The 20,762-nt window shown below is 39.9% G+C and overlaps 2 protein-coding genes across 4 annotated transcripts in view; one reads left to right on the plus strand and one right to left on the minus strand.

The window, feature by feature from the left end:
• Positions 1–8,102: 8,102 nt before the first annotated feature.
• INSM2 (INSM transcriptional repressor 2) lies at positions 8,103–10,832 on the plus strand. The gene has a single exon (XM_032180016.2). It carries the CDS (start codon positions 8,103–8,105, stop codon positions 9,801–9,803), a length of 1,701 nt encoding a protein of 566 aa, XP_032035907.1. The 3' UTR covers positions 9,804–10,832.
• A 1,332-nt stretch (positions 10,833–12,164) lies between these two features.
• RALGAPA1 (Ral GTPase activating protein catalytic subunit alpha 1) overlaps positions 12,165–20,762 on the minus strand; it is a 286,431-nt gene continuing 277,833 nt past the window's right edge. For 2 of the 3 annotated variants that reach the window (XM_058429656.1, XM_032134679.2), the window contains exon 40: positions 12,165–13,502. In XM_058429656.1, coding sequence (XP_058285639.1) covers positions 13,354–13,502 — 149 coding nt within the window. In that variant the 3' untranslated portion in view covers positions 12,165–13,353. Of the gene's footprint in view, positions 13,503–15,539; positions 15,605–15,826; positions 15,830–20,762 lie in introns of all 3 variants that reach the window. The other variant, XM_032134668.3, reaches the window with a different exon arrangement.

Consider the following 20,762-nt stretch of genomic DNA (forward strand, 5'->3'; position numbering starts at 1 on the left):
ATAGACTGGATTAAGAAAATGTGGCACATATACACCATGGAATACTATGCAGCCATAAAAAATGATGAGTTCATGTCCTTTGTAGGGACATGGATGAAACTGGAAACCATCATTCTCAGTAAACTATCGCAAGGACAAAAAACAAACACCGCATGTTCTCACTCATAGGTGGGAACTGAACAATGAGAACTCATGGACACAGGAAGGGGAACATCACACTCTGGGGACTGTTGTGTGGTGGGGAGAGGGGGAAGGGACAGCAATGGGAGATATACCTAATGCTAAATGACGAGTTAATGGGTGCAGCAAAACAACATGGCACATGGATACATATGTAAGAAACCTGCACATTGTGCACGTGTACCCTAAAACCTAAAGTATAATAAAAAGAAAAAAAAAGTTAAACATAAAAAAAAAACAAAACTACTACATTTTACTTATCGAATTCCCTGTGGTGGACTTAGGTTTTCTCTGTTGCCTTGGTACCACAAACAGTGCTGTGATGAATAAAAAAAATAATAATAATAATAAAGAAAGGTTGAAATTAAAAGGAAAATACATACCTTGTAAACACCAAAGAAAAGAAAGCTGATATGTCTAGAGGAAAACATCAGAAAAAACACTTTAAGGCAGAAAGCATTAGTACAGATAAAGAGGGATACTTTATACTTATGAGAGGTTCCAATTAACCAAACGGATATTGTTTTTCATTCATATGAATCTTAAGACTATGAGAAAGTCTCAAGATTTTATGTAGCAAAAGTTGAGCGACTACAAAGAGAAATAACATAAATTACCATATATATGTGGAGGGGTGGGCATAATATAAAACTTGGTATGTACAACTGCAAAATATACATTCTTTTCAAGCATGTGAATGGAATCTTAAATATAAATATATAGATATAGATAAAAATTGACATAGCTTTTTCCCCTTCCAGCCAGGTAGCAATTTTCATTATTCCCAAGTGTTTATTTGGAACACATATAACGCATTATTTGTGTACATAAAAGCAGGTTAGATAGGCTCCACCCTTAGGAGTTTACAAGCAATGCAAACACACCAATGTTGAGCACTGGTAAGAGCCAGCTCTGTAGAGGATACTAGTTTATCTCCTTTAATTTAACTCTCATCCTATTAATGTCGGTATTATTATGCCTAATTTGGGAAAAAGAACTAAGACACAGAGAGATTGAGCAAAAATTTTAAGATCACCACCCCACTTTTTTTTTGAGATGAAGTCTCACTCTGTCGCCCAGGCTGGAGTGCAGTGGTGTGATCTCGACTCACTGCAACCTCCGCCTCCTAAGTTCAAGTGATTCTCCTGCCTCAGCCTCCTGGGTAGCTGGGATTACAGGCGAGTGCCACCAGGCCTGGGTAATTTTGTATTTTTTGTAGAGATGGGATTTCACCATGTTGGCCAGGCTGGTCTCGAACTCCTGACCTCAGGTGATCTGCCCACCTCGGCCTCCAAAGTGCTGGAATTACAGGCATAAGCCACCATGCCCAGCTGAAGATCACCTTTTTAGTAAATGACAGTGCTAGGATTCGTATCTACTCTTTATTAGCAATGAGCCAGCTCCAGAAAATACTTATTCGTTTAAGGCTGGAAGTAGGGAGGTAAGCATTCTTATCGAAGGATCTCTAATAATATTAGGAAGCTATCTTTGTACAACATTGACAAACGTTTAAGTGTCTGCAATATAGTAGAATTACATATTGAGCCAAAGAAGTGGCTAAAATAGTTTGATGAGAGAGCTGTCTTAGAAGACAGAGTTAGTGCTAGTGATTTGGAATGTGAGAATGTCTGAGAGTAAAGAACTATCATGTACCCAGCATAAAGAAATTAAAAAGCCTCTTCTATTTGACATCTTATGCTATTGAAAATCCTTTCCTTCTAGTTCAAGTTGACTATTTTCCCACTGCTTATACGTCCTGAAGTGAATTTCAGTCTCGACAGTCTTTCATGACCAAATGAAAGTCGTTATAAATTCCCTCTGCTTTCAAGTTTTTAGAATGTGTATTATCTATTTTACTGCTCAATACAGGGAGGAAAACATAGATAAGTATAATTTTAGAGTGTATCAGTCAATTATTTAAATTTATTCAATATTTGAATAATTAGGCCCACTTCATCTTCTATCAACTGTTTTAATATTTATTCAGCTGAGCTCCATACCTCAAGTCTCATCCCACTCTCTTACCTTCTCCACATCTTTCCCTCAGGCTCACAGCTGCATTGCTCAAACACAGCTGTTATAGTTATCTTTTCAAAGCAAATACTTGATTATATCATTTAAATGCTTTAAAAAAATCAGTAGCTTTCACTTAAAAATATCCGCACTCAATTTAGTGTGGTTATAATGGGCTTTGCAATCTTGCCCCAGTTTATCTTTCCAGTCTCGGCTTCTCCACTCCTTACACCCTCTTAGGACAAAAATAACAGACTGATGGCCCATTTATGGAGAATACTGTACTGTGTTGTCATGCCTATGTGACAAGAAACTGAAGCCAGAGAGGTTAAACAGCCTGTTTAAGTCACACAATAAGAAAACGGCAGAGCCGAGATTCAAACTCAGATCTGACTGACTCCAACTCATGGGCATAACCCAGTACACTACATTGCCTTCTTTCGTCTTTTACGTCTTTTGTGAATTTTGTTTTAACCACATGAAACAAAATTAATTTTGAGCACATTAAATGGTGTGCATAATCACTACTGTCTTGCATCATAATTGGGTATAAAATATCAGCCAGTCACACCAGAAATTATTGTTATTTCTGAAGAATTTAGGGTTGCCATTAGTGTCAGTAGTCTTCCTTCACCTCAGACACTTAATAGTACCCTCTTTTAATTTAAGACTCACTATGTGCCATGCATTGTGATAAGTATTTTATAAACACAATAACATCTAATGCCCAAAGTATCCTGTGAGATAATTATTTCTATTTCCATTCGTGATGAGGAAACTGAGGGTTAAAAAGGCTAAATTGCTTAAGATTGAACAGCTGGCAGTGGAGCTGGACCTCTACTTAACTCAAACTGTCTAACTTTAAAGCCTGTGCCCTCAACTAACTACCCTATACAACCTCCCTTTAAATGTCCTAGATTGAACTTCTCAATAAACTGGATCCCATTCTGTACATCTTATTTTTGCCTAAAATTCCTTGTTTCCTAAACATGTAGTTTTCTCTTGCCAGTCTTACCTTTCCTACTAAGTAGCTTACCACCTTCTTTCTGCTCCCATTCTTCTACTATCCTGGGTACTAAACAGCTTAAAATAAGAGACACCTGTCATGAATTGGGGTTTATATTCCCTATAGGTAATGGCTTCAGAGGAAGAAAATGGCGGTGATCTAAGCCATGGGTCAAGTGGCTGAGGTGGGAAGAAAAGACTTCCAAGGGCATATGATATAAGAAAGACTTTCCTATTCCTTTCGTTTGTCTGGACTAAGATTCCCAAATGCCTAAGATCTAGAAGTCCTTATGACTTTGTATACTTTCTTTTGTACTCAGTCAGGCCTGTGGGTTGCAGTAACAAGAAGCTGTGATGCTTTTTTTTGAACCTGGTAGCTTATGATTTTAGACATCAATTCATTTACATATGTCAGGCATTGATCTAGATACCAGATGAAAATGAAGCTGAGAACCAAACAAAGAACCTACCGTCCCGGATTTTATAGAGACAATAGACAATTAACAAATACATAATACAGTAGCAAATAATGATAAATGCTATGAAGAAAAAGTAAAGGGACAGAAAATGATGAAGGTATCCTTCGGGCAGTAGAGAAAAAAAAAAAAGAAAATGATGAAGGGTGATGGTGGGTTAGGGCTGTTATTTTAGTTTGGGTGGTGAGGGAAGATCTTTCTCAGGTGGTATTATTTGAGTAAAGATCCACACATGAAGTTAAGAAACAAGATGTGAGCATATCTGAAGAAAAAACATTCTGGCAGAATAAACAGCCTTGAGGTGGAAGTGTGCTTGTCATGTTTGAGGAAAATAAGGAGTCCACTTAGATGGAGCAGACTGAATGAGGAAAAGAATAGTGGGAGATGTGGTTTAAGAATATCCAGGGACCAAGCAGAGCTTTGGATTTTATTCTAAATGTATTGGGAAGCCACTTGAAGATTTTGAACAAAAGAGTGAAAGAATCAGATTTATATTCTAATAGGATACATCTTGATGCTGAATAAAGTGTACACTATAAGGAGGCAAGGATGGAAGCAAGAGACCACATAGAGTAACAGTGGTAGAGAATTTGAGAAGATTCAGATTCAGGAAATGCTTTGAAGATAGAGCTGATAAGAACTGCTAATGGATTGAATATGGGGTGTTTAGCTTTAACGCAAAGTCTTTGGGTTTTGGCTGAGGCAACTAATTGAATGAAGGTGCCATTCACTGGGATGAGGAAAACCGAGATGGGGATTAAGTTTAGGAGAGGAAATCAAGAGTTTGGTTTTAGATTTGTGAGAGACTGTTTGACTTTCAAGTTCCTGGGGACAATCGGCCTCTAGTAGCTGCAGCTGGTGTTAACCTTTTACAGGGACACGTCTAAGTGGAGGTGAGGGGGCAGAGAAACAGAAGAAATGAAGTTCCTTATGAGTAATCTCCCAGATACTCAAGTGGTAAAAAGCAGGTTAGTCATCTGAGCCTGTCTTATACACACTGATTTCAGGGCAAGAAGAAGTCTCCTCTCTCTTCAAAAAATGTTCCGATTTCTATTGTTTCAAAATTTCCGAATTTAAATTAAATGTATCCCGCAATTAGAGAAAGCATAAAATGTGAATAAGAGATAATCCAGTGCGTATGAGTTTTTACCAAAGTATAACTGAGAGCAGATGAAAGTCCTGAATGTTTAATCTTTTTGTGAAGAGAAAGGAGGTAGATATTAAATAAAACAAAGATTTTATAATCTTGCTTTGGCACTGCCCTATTTATCATAATTTTTAAGTGAGAAACTACAGAAAGAGTGTTTGTATCTTGAAGGATCATCTAAGTTTATACCCAAGGGGGGATTACGCTTTTAAATTCTTTCTCTTCCCCACATTTTAATCCTTTCTATCTTTTAACCCTTAGTCTTTTCCCAAAAGTGTTCTTCAACTAGAAGGCCTGTGGCATGATCGAGGCTTGTCACCTCTCTTCTAGGGCCAGATTTTAAACAGATGGCCCTGGAGAATGCTACTTATCTGTACAGTTCTCCATTTGATGTTGCAGTGTGCTAGTATCCTAGGGGAAGGGTACCACATTTAACTCCAGAAAGGATTTAAGGCAGTTTTGCAATTTTTTTCCTGATTATCAGAGTAATACATGATTATTGCAAAATATTTTAACAAAAAAGTTAAAAAAAGACTATTTGAATTCCTACTTACTAGAGGCAATCCCAACAACATTTTGGCATATTTCCTTCCACTGTCTTATATGCATTTTGTTTTTTTCATAACTGAGCTCTTTATTGTATAAGCAATTTTGCTGCCTGCTGTTTTTGCTTAGATATGGTATATATGTTTGTCTCTATCATTACATTTTTAAAGCTACGTAATCATCTATAACATGGCTATACTATAGTTTACTCGAGATGGTTTCTGATTATTTATAATTACAAATAACACTGTGATAAACAGCTTTGTGCATACATTTTCGCTCTTCTTTTGGATGACTTAATAAAGGAGGAATTGGTAGATTAAATGTATACATACTTTTTAAAGCTTCTGATGTAAATTGTTACAATGATTTCCAGAAAGGATGTTATCAAATTACACTTGGGAAGGGAAGGAGGGAGCTATTGGAACTATTGGATCTGGTAGAAAATATCTGACGGCAATTCTTACAAAGTACTATGCCCCTGGGGAAGAGTCCTTTCTCTCTCTGGAAAAGGGGTTATCTTAAAGTATTAAAATTATTACATCAGATTTTCCACACCACACAATATGTATGGATCGTGAGGGGGGAAAGGAGAATTGAGAATTTGAGTTAGAAGTCACGTATAAGCTGACATGTCAGAAATGAGCAATTTGGGAAACTAAGTTTACCAACACTGCTAAAGGACTCAAATATTTTAAACAGTGGTTCAGATATTAATTGTGATTATACAGTATCAGGTTTATTTAATTTTGTATGATTTCATGCTATTCAATGAGAGGCAATATAATGAGTGTTTTTCAAACTGTGGGTCCTAATCCATTTGTAAATTATGAAATCAATGTATTTTCTATGACTGGTATTTTTAAGAAACAAAATACAATAGAATGAAAAACATGAGAATGCACTGCAAACATTTCAATGTATGATTTCATAATTTACAAATAGATTAGGACTCACAGTATTATTTTGTGAGACTTTTGTTTCAGTTCCATGTGTGCATATACTATAGAACATATTTATTATTGTGGGATGTGATTAAGGAAAAAAATAATTTGAAGCCATTGGTGGAGTGGAAAGAGTCTGGGCTTTGGAATTAGCCAGAACAAGTTTGAATCTGAGCTCTGCTTGGCTTTTACCCATTATCTAACTAAATGGCTCAATTGAAAAAAGAGAGAAATAATATCTCCTTTTTGGTTTGTGTGTGTACATGTTGTGTGTGTGTGTGTATGAAGGTTAGAGATTATTTAAGCAGAATGCCTACAACATAGTCAATGATTAATACATAATTACTTCCAAATCTTTCCCAAAATAATGTTCTCCTTGTAAAAATACTTCATTCACTGAAGAAAGACAATGTGTTTTATTGATGACTACATCTGTGATGCTATCGTGTACTTTTAAAACACCTCTGTCAGTCTTCTTCTCCAATTTGGTTTAGTAAGGGGACTTGAGCACATAGTTCTTTCCCCTTCCTGTTCTCACACTTTATTTACCTATATTATGGATCCTGGCACTTTACATCTGTCACAGGTGGGCTAATTGTTGCCTAGTTCAATTACTGCTAAACACTTTCAAACCTCTTCTACTTCTCAAAATAGTAGTGGGAGCACTGCAGGGTGCCAGATGAAAATCTGTTGAGTTTCCTCTACAGCACACCTTTTGCAAAGTATCACTTCTGGTGTACGGGGAAGCAGCTGTAATGCTGATTCCGCCGGCATTTCTCACTCAATCTACTCCATGCTAAACAGGCCGGTTAGGCATTAAGTCATACTCTGGGTAGTAGAAGTGGAAAGTGTGAACAGAGAAACCACTTTATGCGAGGACAGTGGAAAATGAGATCCTCCTTTTCTCTCCCTAATCCTACTTCCATCGAGGAGGAGCACTTAAGACCCAGAGGCCCAGGACCCAGCCGCGCTCGGGCGTCCCGACTCGGAGGCTGGCGGCGGGCAGGCACGCTCTCCCGCGCTGAGAGCCCTTCTGCGGAGATGAACTCTCGAGTGTCGCCGCCGCGCGCGGGCCCGATCGATACTGGCGGGCGGGCGTGCTCCCGCCGCCAAGAGCAGCCACAGGGCGGTGCAGTCAGCTGTCCGGCCGCTCGGTCGCACTTCTCATCAGCTCAATACCCGCAGAAGACGTGCACCAGTTCCCTCCCGGACACCCACCCCCCGTGGTCGCCGCCGCACCTTCTGCCCACCGCCCCTTCCGCTCGGCCGTCCGGCGCAGGGCGGAAGCTTTTCTAGTCAGACGCCCTCGCGTTTGGGGCAGCCGGCTCCCGGCCCGAGCGGAGGGCGTCGTGAGGTGGCCTTTTCGCCCGGCTCCCCAGTGGGACGCTCCGCGGAGGCGGCCAAGGCGGGGAGTGTCGAGCTCCCTCACACTCTGGACCTTACCTTCTGGCGTCTTCGCACGGGAGGCTTCAGGGGGAGGCGGACCCAGCCGGCTACAGGGGCAGGTTCGCGGCGCTGTGAGGCGGGGCTGGGCGTGCGCCGCCGCCGCCAGATTTGTCTACTCCAGTAGACAATCGGGACGCGAGAAAGCCCCGCCCCCGGCGCCCGCTCCCACTCCTGATTGGCCGGGCCAGCCCGGGGCGGCTCGGCGGGACCCCGGCCTGCGTCTCAGCTATAAAGACAGCCCCGGCATGACAGCCGCGGTAAAGCTCTTCTAGTTCATCTGCTGGCCGGCTCTCAGTCCCCGTGGCGCCCCCTTTCCTCTTGTCCCCGAGTGCGCTCGACTCCACCATGCCAAGGGGCTTCCTCGTGAAGCGAACTAAACGGACAGGCGGCTCGTACCGAGTTCGCCTTGCGGAGCGTGTCTTCCCTCTGCTGGGGCCCGAGGGGGCGCCGCCCTTCTTGGAGGAGGCTCCCAGCGCCTCCTTGCCCGGTGCGGAGCGGGCGGCGCCCCTCACCCGAGAGGAACCAGGAAAGGGGCTGACGGCGGAGGCGGCCCGGGAACTGTCGGGGTCGCCATGTCGGGCGGCTGGGGTGAGCCCGGGGGCGGGCGGGCGGGAAGGCGCGGAGTGGCGGGCGGGTGGCAGAGAAGGTCCCGGGCCCAGCCCCAGCCCCAGCCCCAGTCCAGCGAAGCCCGCAGGCGCAGAGCTGCGTCGGGCGTTCCTGGAGCGCTGCCTCAGCTCGCCAGTCTCCGCCGAGTCCTTTCCCGGGAGCGCCGCCGCCGTGGCCGCTTTCTCCTGCTCCGTGGCGCCAGCAGCCGCACCGACCTCGGGGGAGCAGTTCCTGCTGCCGCTCCGGGCGCCGTTCCCAGAGCCCGCGCTTCAGCCAGACCCTGCGCCCCTCTCGGCCGCCCTGCAAAGTCTGAAGCGGGCGGCCGGAGGCGAGCGCCGCGGCAAGGCACCCACGGGCTGCGCGTCTGGACCCGCGGCCGCGGGAATCAAGAAGCCAAAGGCCATGAGGAAGTTGAGCTTTGCCGATGAGGTGACCACATCCCCTGTCCTGGGCCTGAAGATCAAGGAGGAGGAGCCCGGAGCGCCGTCTCGGGGCTTCGGGGGCAGCCGCACGCCGCTGGGGGAGTTCATCTGCCAGCTGTGCAAGGAGCAGTACGCAGACCCCTTCGCGCTGGCCCAGCACCGCTGCTCCCGCATCGTGCGCGTAGAGTACCGCTGTCCTGAGTGTGACAAGGTGTTCAGCTGTCCTGCGAACCTGGCCTCCCATCGCCGCTGGCATAAGCCGCGTCCTGCGGCTGCAAACGCCGCCGCAGTCTCCTCCGCCGACGGGAAGCCGCCTTCGTCGTCGTCTTCGTCCTCCCGGGACTCCGGGGCCATTGCGTCTTTTCTGGCAGAGGGAAAGGAGAACAGCCGGATAGAGCGGACTGCGAATCAGCACCCGCAGGCCAGGGACAGCTCCGGGGCGGATCAGCACCCGGACAGCGCCCCGAGGCAGGGCCTCCAGGTGCTGACGCATCCAGAGCCACCGCTGCCTCAGGGCCCCTACACGGAGGGGGTGTTGGGGCGCCGGGTGCCTGTGCCGGGCAGTACCAGTGGTGGCAGGGGATCCGAGATTTTCGTGTGCCCATATTGCCACAAAAAGTTTCGTCGCCAAGCCTATCTGCGCAAGCACCTGAGCACTCACGAGGCGGGCTCGGCCCGTGCGCTAGCGCCGGGCTTTGGCTCCGAACGCGGTGCCCCACTTGCCTTCGCTTGCCCGTTGTGCGGAGCGCACTTCCCTACCGCAGATATCAGGGAGAAGCACCGGCTGTGGCATGCTGTCCGCGAGGAGCTGCTCCTGCCCGCTCTGGCGGGGGGTCCTCCCGAAACGCCGGGCCCTAGCGGGCCATCTGACGGGAGTGCCCAGCAAATTTTCTCGTGCAAGCACTGCCCGTCCACTTTTTTTAGCTCTCCGGGGCTGACCCGGCACATCAATAAGTGCCACCCCTCAGAAAGCCGGCAAGTGCTGCTGCTGCAGATGCCACTGCGGCCTGGCTGCTGAGGGGCTAGAGACCAGGATGATTTCGAGGTTGGCCTTAGAGGAAACAGATCATGGGAATTTCTGTGGGGCTTTCTTCAACTTGCAAGTTTACTTTCATTCCTTCCTATGTTTTAATTTCCTAAAATTCTCCCTATAGTCAATGTTCTACCAGAGGAGTGGACAGTGAAATGTAATATCCCTCTCTAGAGCAGGTATGTATATGGCACAAACCTTGAGATCAAAGACTGTCAGCTTTAAATCCTTTTCACTTTCCCCACTAAAATAGGATTTTTTCCCCCTTAAAACTCTGGAGACCCTAACGAATCCTATATGATTTGTAATTCCTATGGAAAGTCGCGGTGAATGCGTGCATGTCTCAATGTCCACAGAGGGTTCTGGCTACCCTTTGGTAGTCACCAATTTTTTTTGTCTTGTCATCACAGGCGCCTATGCAGCTTCTGTCTCAATAGGGTCAGATATTTTGCACTGTATATTCTGTGAATTAAAAGTTATGTGATTCAAGACCTGGCAGAAAATGTAAGAGGATTTTTGCTGCTTTTGGGGTGCATGGGGATCTCCCCTGTAAACTTTCCTTTGCCCAATTATATGTACATGTCCATTCTTAAGTTGGTGTTTGGAGGTGGGGAGGATGCTACTTTACTGGAGTTGAGACACCCCCTAAAATTCTCACCCTCAGCTATTTTGTGGGCAGTATTCAGGAAGAGCTACTTCAAACCTTTCTTTAAATGGCTTTTTGGAAATACAGAAGTCGTTTCCTCAAGTTTGACTGTTTTAATGGGGTTTCACCCAAATTGTTTAATGCTTCTGCTGTAAACCTCATACTGTGTATTCATTATGAAAATATGTACAGCTTAAGGAACTGAATGGCAATTTGCTCAGTATTCATTATTTTCTTTTCAGCGGCAACTTGTTTTTGATTTTTTAAAAAAAACCATTTCAGTGTACATTCTGTACTAATTCCCTACTAGCCACAGTTTGGCACACTGGCTGAGCACTGCTTGACAGAAAGTCCGTATTTGTAAGATGCTTACCACCAAATAAATGTACATAGACTGTGCTTTTGTTGTGTTCTGTGTTTGTCTTAAGAATCCTGTTGAACACAGCCTATTTTCAAAGCCACATTTCTTATCTCCCCAATGTCGGTATCCTGTTTTAGAATGTTAGTGACCCGTTTGGACAGAATACAAAGACGGAAATATTTTGCAAATGAATGTAATGGTGCAGGAATGCAATGAAAAATTTTCCTTTGAAGTAAGGCTGCAAAGACTGAGCTGCAAAAGGCAAGGAATATGCACTAGTCTTTGAATCAAAAAAGACATCCCCCCAAGAAATGTCAACCGCAAATATATTTTAAATATATATATATATATATATATATATATATATATATATTTCAAGCTAGTGAACAGTGTTACCTGAAGATGAAAAAAGTATTTTAATGGTCCTAATTACACTATTTCAGGTTTGTAATTTTACTCCATATTGTTATATATCATCAATCCATTAGATTTTTTAGAGCACTTAGAAACATGTATGCAGTTACTCTGATTTTCCTTTTTGTAATTCTTTACCTTGGCTGTAGGAAATTGTCTACATTGTTCAATCTTCCCAAGGACTCTATCCATTTGTTTATCTTCTACATCAGGTTACATAGGACTTATTAGTTTTCATTTATAAGAAAATGAAATTGGGTGCACAGAAGTTCTGAAAGGTCGTCTTAGAAACTTGTCAGTACAAAGTTTTATTGCTGGAAGTTTGTTATAAAACAAAGTAAAATTTAAGAATTAAAAAAAAATGAAGCTGTAATCCCAGCACTTTGGGAGGCCGAGGCGGGCGGATCACGAGGTCAGGAGATCGAGACCATCCTGGCTAACACGGTGAAACCCCGTTTCTACTAAAAAAACAAAACAAACAAACAAAAAAACCCAAAAATTAGCCGGGCGTGGTGGCACACGCCTATAGTCCCAGCTACTCAGGAGGCTGAGGTAGGAGAACTGCTTGAACCCGGGAGGCGGAGGTTGCAGTGAGCCGAGATTGCACCAGCCTGGGTGACAGGGAGACTCCGTCTCAAAAAACAAAACAAAACAAAAACATGAAGCTGAGATAAACTAACAATCTAACCAACTGCATTGGGTGAATTTCTGGCCAGCCTTTATGAAGACAGAAAATTTCCTGTGTTTTTAACGACTGTGGTAGGATCTGTGAGATATAAGTTGGAATGTATCTTGAAAAGGGAATTCAAGTTTATTTTCGATGATTAGCTAAGATAATCTAGGTTCATGCTTTAAATCTTCTCACTACTCATATAGCCCTGCTTATTGAAAATATATGAAACATAGAAGACAAATCAACACTCATGGATAGGAAGTGATAAGAATATTTTTATTGTATTATTAAATACCATGTCATTTTTTCCCCCACTGTTACAAATTATAGATACTACATGAATGATGATACATAATTTATATTTTACGGTTTGCCAGTATGATGTATTTACACATGCAGTTAGTACCAATGTCATGCTACATTTCCTCAGGAGATGCCCATTCAAAACAAAATGTGAGCAGCTTATCTACCGTAAGAAAATACTTCTAGAGGGTGGAATGTATACCAACCTGCACCTGCAAGTTCAGTATTAACAATATTAGATTTAACTTAGACTCCTGGGTTATGTTCCTTTTTCTTTTTTAAGTAATACTCATAATTTGAACAACATATTTATATCAGAAAATTTTCCTTCTTTTCTTCCCTATCTTCCTTTTGGTGCTTAAAAAAGAACACAGAAACACCAGGATCTAGCAGCCAATAATAAAAGGCCACAATCTGAAAATAAATGGCATTTAACAGTGATACCACTTGAAATGCAAAACATTAGAAAAATACTTGGAAGCTAAACATAAACCAAAGTTCAGCACAGTGATTTTTCTAGTTATTGGATATAATATGGCATCACCTGCACAGCCAAGAAATGAGACATTGCTTTGGGAAGAAGGGTTAATACTAAAATGATTTCAGTTGGAATTTGAGATGCTAAAGACCATTTATTTTGAATGTTTTATTGTCATAACAAATAATCTGTACACATTCTGTGTATTAACAGGTACATCTTTTGCTGTAACTTTGCAAATGCTTAAATGTAAAATTTTACATTTTTAAAAAATTATATATTTATTGAACCATAAAGTTGCAATGGGGCACAATAAATAATGAGACTAATTGTCCAATTGTATTTTGGCTCAAAGTTAACCATGAAATTAAAGATAAAACTACTTAGACGTAATTATCTAGGAAGGTAAAGGGTGTAGAATAAAACTCCCCCCGTCCTCAAAATATGGCAGCTTGGACTATGGGAAAAAAAATGAAACAATAAATAACCTAAATCTTTAATATTAAGCTACAAATTATTTAAAATTATTTAAATCCAGTGTTTTCTCAAATAAATGTACAGGAAGAAACATGCATGTTATGGCAGACATGAAGGCCTGAAAGGGTTAACCCTATGTTCGTGCTAAGGTGGCTACTGCTGATCACTGCTGGGCTGCTTGTCTCCTTAGGATTTATTGGCTGAGCCAGAGGAACGACGCAGCTTCATGGACATGCGGCTTTTGCTAGTTCGAGGAGACATTGGAGAGGCCAGGTCAGCCCCATCTACCTGCGTTGCTGTGGGAGTTTCACTGGGTAGAATCTCTGGGTAGGAGCCTGTAGGAAACAGCAAGAGCATTACTACAGTTATCCAGCCTCTCATCCCCTGAGAAATAATCTTTCTGCTACTAATCTGCAGCAAGGATCCCATCCCTTAATAAGATCTTTTGAGGGAAAAAGCAAGCCCCAAACTTGTTACAAGAGCCTACTAATGTATTTAAAACCCAGCAATCTGGTGGCTCATGTCATTATATTAGCAAGAAAGCGCCAATCATCATTCCCAGGGCTAGAACCCTGGAAAAAGCAGTGGGAAGCAAAATCTTTGAGCCAGAAAGAACAGGGATCCAAAGCACCATCAGCATGCAGGGAAGGGGTCAAGAAGCAGGTGAGAAGGACCAATTCCTATCTCTAGGATTCAGGGTACAACCAAGAAAAGAGCCTTCACTACTCAAACTTGAAAAACAGCACCAAACAGTTCCAAACAGTTTTGGAACCACAGGTTTCAAGAAGGAAGTCAGTTTCACTAGATGCCCTTATAAACAAAACAAAACAAAAAAAGGAACTCAGCACTATGAGATCATATACATGCTAGGTATTTAAATATGGCTTTAAGAAGGAGCAAGATAAATTTGTGGATGAGGGGAGGACAAGAATTCTCATCTGAATGTCAGTTAAAAAAAGGCAAACTAACTCCCCCAAAATGTCTTAATTTAAAAGACATAAACAATGCTTTTGTTTTCAATAACTTAAACTTTTGCAGGTATCTTATTCAATCATAAGAAAGCAGGTAACCAGTAGAATTAGTAGATACACAATTTTAGAAGTAAAACAAAATCAAATAGGAAAGTTCTTTGTGTCATTTATAAAGTAGTTTTTAATCTCTATACTTTATTTCTATAAATTATCATTCTCTAATATGCAGCAATACTACAGAACCTTGCACATTGTAGGCTCTCAAATATTTCCTAAACAAAATGAGTAATTAATTAAAATCACATTAAAAATAAAAGTCCTTCAAAAAAAATCTGAAAACAATAACAGCAAGAAATTCTGGACATTTTAAGGCATTTTAATCCAGATTTTCTGGGTCTTAAGTACATGAACATTTTCTTTATGTGTTTTACAAACAAAAACACCACACAGGTTGCAGGTTTAACTGTATACATACATGTCCTTACTTTACAGGGAGACTTTTGGCATATTTGTTAGCCAATGTAGCACCTCATTGATACTTCAAACTAGGAAATAATTATGCTAGCACTTTCATATATATGAAATGTTTGTGCTTAAACTGAAGTTACTGAATGTTTATAAAGAAAAACAAAAAGTTCAATAAGGGGTGACGATCCTATTGAGATGTCTTAAGCAATTAAGAATATGTCTTTGCAGAACACTTCAATTTTTTTTTTTTTTTTTTTTGAGATGGAGTCTCACTCTGTCGCCAGGCTGGAGTGCAGTGGCACGATCTTCGCTCACTGTAATCTCTGCCTCCCAGGTTCAAGCGATTCCCCTGCCTCAGCCTCTTGAGTAGCTGGGACCACAGGTGCACATCACCACGCCCGGCTAATTTTTTTGTATTTTAGTAGAGATGGGGTTTCACCATGTTGGCCAGGATGGTCTCAATCTCCTGACCTCGTGATCCACCCGCGTGGGCCTCCCAAAGTGCTGTGATTGCAGGCGTGAGCCACTGCACCCAGCCTTCAAAATGTTTTTAAGACCAAATGTTAGAGTTATACTTAAGAAAAAATATATGTTTCCAAGGAAAAATATTCTGTCACTCATAATCCAGGTCAATTGCCCTTCTTCTCAAAGTAACTTTTCCAGCATTATTTTCTAATTGAAATAAGACTGGCCTTCAAAATACAAGGAGAAGGAAACATATTTCTGTTCACCTTTACTCTTCCTGAAGATCTGAATTGGTTCATAGCAGACCCATACTGGAAAATTTATGGGAGAATATGAATCCATGGCCCCCTTTAGGGAAGCACTGCAGATGGATGGCAGAAGGAAAGTGAAGAGCAGTAGTAGCTCATGCTTTTCTGGTAATGCATATCATTCCCGGCCATCACGAGAGGCCCTCCCATTGCTGTTTACCTTGAGATGGCCAATGTTTTCTAGCGGAGGTTTTGGGAGGAAGAGAACTATCACTGCATTTCTTTCTTTGTTGTGAATGAAGAAATGGAGTAGCAAGCAGAAGTGAGAAAGCAAAAGAGAAGATAGATAACAGATATGAGAGACACAGTGCAGAATTTTATAGGTGTTAACTGAGAAGCAGACACAGAGGAATCAAGGTTTTTCTTATGAAATATAATTGGGCATGCAATGAGTTAGGGTGATGGTTCACAATGAAAATGCTTTGTAAATTCAAATGTTATACTTACCAACTAACAAAACAAGTTCAAATAGGAAAAAAGAAAAGAAGAAAAAAGGTCTATGAGAGATTCGGTAAATATCTACCTTTTAAAGTGTTCACTGTACTGGTGGCATGTTATCCTCATCACTCAGACATAAAATCTCTAGAGCTGCATTGTCCAATATGGTAGCCACAGCCACATGAAGTTAAAATTTACTGAATTAAAATGAATTAAATAAAAATTCAGTTCCTCAGTACACTAGCCACATTTCAAGTGTTCAACAGCCACATGTAGTTAGCAGCTTCCACATTAGACAGTGCAGATATAGAACATTTCCATCACCATAGAAGGAAGGCTTTATCAGAGAGCACTGCTCTACATTATGACAAACTCAAAGAATATTTACCTCAAAAATAATTCTTCCATGTCTTCCTCACTGCCTTTAAAGTGAAATCTCCCTTCACTCAACTGAGTCAAATAAGGATTTTTAGTGTGTGTGGTGTATAGTTATCAGTACTTCCTAACAATTTAGCAAATTACATTTGTGGTATATATTCAACATTCCCAAACTCTATAAATAATTTACAATAGAAAGACCTCAATTTTAGATGTAAAAAATGTAGTAACAACCTACATTTCATTTCACATCCTAGTCTACCTATTGATTTATACTACTTCAGTCATAAAGAATGCTGATTTATTTCTATTATTAATATATCCTCAAGGATGAGGTTTTAAAAGTACACATGAGCTCCTATGTTTGGGCATACCGTATCTGTTACTAACATTCTTACAGTGCTCACACAGACTGTGTAATCTGATGGGATAAATTGATTCATATATTGCACATTGATTACAATAAACTATTATTACAATTAACATAATGAATATGACTTTTGGGATCTATAGGGATTATAAGAGGGAGCTGAAAAGATCGTTTTTTATTGTGGTTTCGTTTGTACTGTTTGGTGACATGTATAAGTGGTTTAAAGCTGCTAATTATTGGGCAGATATAGCCCTATAAAATATTATATCTTTAAAAGCAATTTCAATTAATACTGAACTCCAGCGATGATGTGATTTGTTAGAAAGAACATGGGCATAGGTTAGACAGTCCTAGATTAAATGCTGACTCTGTCACTTTACCAGCTGTTTGATCTTGGGCAAACTGACTTGAAGCATTTTTGTATTCGTAAAATGGAGATAATACTTGCAATTTTGTCAAGTCGTCCCAGGGATTAAGATTACATATGCAAAGATATTGGTACATAGTAGGAGCACAGTAGGTATAGCTACATAATAATGCTATTAAACAGAGAAAAATAAAAGCTGATACATTTTGAATCAGAACAGATGAGGATTCGAAACAAAGGGATAGAAATGAGGAAAACTTTTGAAGAAAATGACCACCTATACAAAATATTATTGTTCAAATGTGAAAAGCACAACATACCATTAAATTTAGTTTGAAGGAAATTTATCCTCTCTTTGTTGATAGTCCTATAAAATATAACCTTATATTAAAGGTTAAAGGCTACCCAAATAACCTTGCTTTTAATATTTTTAAAGGAGTTGATAAGTTGTTAAGATTAGCATGGATGGCACTGAATATCATAAAGGAAAAACACAATTTATTTTTTATTTTTATTTATTTATTTAGAGAGGGAGTCTCACTCTGTTACCCAGGCTGGAGTGCAGTGGTGTGATTTCAGCTCACTGCAGCCTCTGCCTCCTGGGTTCAAGTGATTCTCCTGCCTCAGCCTCCTGAGTAGCTGGGATTATAGGCGTGTGCCATCATGCCCAGCTAATTTTTGTGTTTTTAGTAGAGAAGGGTTTTGCCATGTTGGCCAGGCTGGTCTTGAACTCTTGGCCTCAAGTGATCTTCCTGCCTCAGCCTCCCAAAGTGTTGGGATTACAGGCGTGAGCCACCATGCCTGGCCAGGAAATAACATAATTTAAAATAGTAGAGAAATAAAGGCAAACGTGGTTTCAATTTTAAGAAACATTCAAGAACTACTAGTATTTTAGATTTAGAACAAATCAGGCCAAGCTTGTCATATTTTACCTCCTCCTTACAAATGAAAAAATTGGAAGAACTGATTAACTTGCATTTATATGGATAACAACTGGCAGAACTAGGATTTAAATCCAGATTAGTTTGATTCCAAAGCTCATACTTCTCCCCTGGCAACCTTAAAGATATATGGGGGAAAAAAAAGATTTTTCAATGGGTGGGAAAGTAAAACTCTTAAAACAAAAATATTTAACAATTTATAATTTGTAAATATGACAGGTTATTGGGCAATATCTCTCTATCAACAGCAGGAAGGGGATGAAAATATTTAGACTAAATGGGTAACTGTAATAGTTAAGATCATGCCCTCTGAAGTCAGATCAGTCTAGGTTGAAATACTAGCTTGACAAAGTACCAGGTGACTCTGGGTAAGCATTTTTTTCTCTTATTTCATAGAACTGCAATGAAGATTAAATGAGAAAATGTATGTACAGTACCAAGCACAGTGTCTGGCACTCAGTAATAGCACAATTATTACTTTATTATTTTCATTACAAAAATTTCACATCTGAATGAATGTTCTATGTGGAAACTGAACCAGCAGTTATCACAAAATGTTAATGGGTCTTATTTAAGATTATTACTTGCCTCTTGGTCAATAACATATAAGCCAAATTTCCAAGTTCAAAGTATCAAACAGAACATATCTGGCTGCCTATAATTTCAGGCTAATCTAATGATAAATTAATATGAGTAGGAATCCGTTTTTAAAAACATTAACTAGCCAGGCATGGTGACTCACGTCTGTAACCCCAGCAATTTGGGAGGCTGAGGTGGGTGGATCACCTGAGGTCAGGAGTTTGAGACCAGCCTGGCCAACGTGGTAAAATCCCGTCTTTACCAAAAATACAAAAATCAGCCAGGAGTGGTGGCATGTGCCTGTAATCCCAGCTACTTGAGAGGCTGAGGCAGGAGAATTGCTTGAATCCGGGAGGCGGAGGTTGCAGTGAGCCAAGATTGCGCCACTGCACTCCAGCCTCTATCTCAAAAAAACAAAAACAAAAACCAAACCATTAAATAAACAAATTTATAGCCTATGTTATATATTGCAGGCAACTAATTCTTCTGTTGGCACTTACTAATATTTAAGATATTTATAAAATAACTATCTTCTAAGGAGCTAAAATATTTTATTTCAGATCATTTCAAAGCCTGAGTAGTTTAAATAACTTTTAAAGAAGGACATTGAGCTAAAAAAGGTTATCTAAAGCAATGGCTAAATTTTGATGATCCATCCCACGCAAAGATTCAAAGAAATAGATCTGACCATCATAAATCCCATCCTATCTGCATATGGGAATATAGATTTTGCAAATTAACAGCACAACTGACGTTAGAAGGCAGACTAGATACTACTCTAGGTTTTCATAGTCACTCTAGATTATCTCTGAATTTGGTATCATAAAAATTATATTTGAATTTTATTAATTTTATAATATTCCTTTAAATAGGAACCCCTATATTCTCCAAAAGTAATTATAAGAAGTGTTATGTATGTATAGATATATTTGTGTATGTATATATATGTATATATGAATACAGAAAGACAGGAACACCTATCAACACTTTAATTGTTAAATAACTAAAATCTCTAACTTAAAGACATAATACTCCAAAAAATTATGAGTATATTTTTAATGTTGAAATTGAGAAAGTTAAACCAATTAATATTTACTATACACTTTTAGCAAAACAGGATCCTGTTTCTTGTTGTCATTCTAGAATTTCTCTTATTACAAAATAAAAAAAGATAATGTTGAAAAGACAATATAACATTGGGAGAAACATGTACATATGAACAAACAGTGTAATCTGGCCAAGAAGAACAGTAATTTCATTTTAAAGTTTATAATTAAAGGAGAGGTATTTGTAAATATGAAAAAACTTTCAGAAGTCACTAAAAACTTTTGATATTTTCCACACACATGCCTGACAAAGATAAAGGGATTTTTTCCTGTAATTTTTTAAAAATAAAAAACAAGAAAAATCTAATAATATTTTAACGTAGTTATGAAAGATCAACAAAGTGTGACATCACGATATTTCCCTCAATGACCTTAGGGATAAAAATAATTTCCCTTAAGTATCAGTCTACTGCCACAGACAGTACATTTTGAGAAAATACAGTTATGAAATTTATGGATCAACTATGATGCACCAAAATCTTTCATATCTATTTTAATAATACTGAGAGTAATACGGAAAAATGTTTTCTCGGATTTAAATGTCACCACAATTGAGATACACGTTACCGCTAACCAGAAAGTGGGCTTTAGATAGTCTTGAACCAAATTAAGAAATCTTAAAAAAATATTATTTTTCTATACTATTCCACTGAATATAATTATGTTATAGGGTTGGTTAGACAGAATATAATCACCATTCTGGCATTTCTTTAAAACTTAATTCAAATGACCATATTAGTATTGATTAGTACTATTTTATATACACAGGGTGTGCACAGGATATTTAAAGTTGATTTTCAATTGCAATTATGAATCCATTTCTTCAATGTGGTGAACACATTTTATACTTCTGCTAGAAAAAAAGATTAAAAACTTTACACTATTATGTCATTTTTGCAAACCAGCAGTCAGGTCCAAACTGCTATTATGCAGCTTATTTTATGTCTTCTCTGTCCACTTTGACTTATAACTTTAAAGGGAGCTCTATATATATGGGATTTATGACAGAAAAATTAAGATTTGAGGTAACTGGAAAAAATTATTTTTCAGATTCTATGTTTTTGCTACTCTAAGAATAAATATTTCATTTTTATTTTGTGTTGAACTGAGAACCACTCTGATAAAAATTTATGTCATAACTATTAAAGTCTGCAAAAACTTATATAGAAATGTATTCAGTAATTCTGGCACAAGTTATTTACAA

This window comes from Hylobates moloch, unplaced genomic scaffold (genome assembly GCF_009828535.3).
Source record: "Hylobates moloch isolate HMO894 unplaced genomic scaffold, HMol_V3 SCAFFOLD_16, whole genome shotgun sequence".
Lineage (NCBI taxonomy): Eukaryota > Metazoa > Chordata > Mammalia > Primates > Hylobatidae > Hylobates > Hylobates moloch.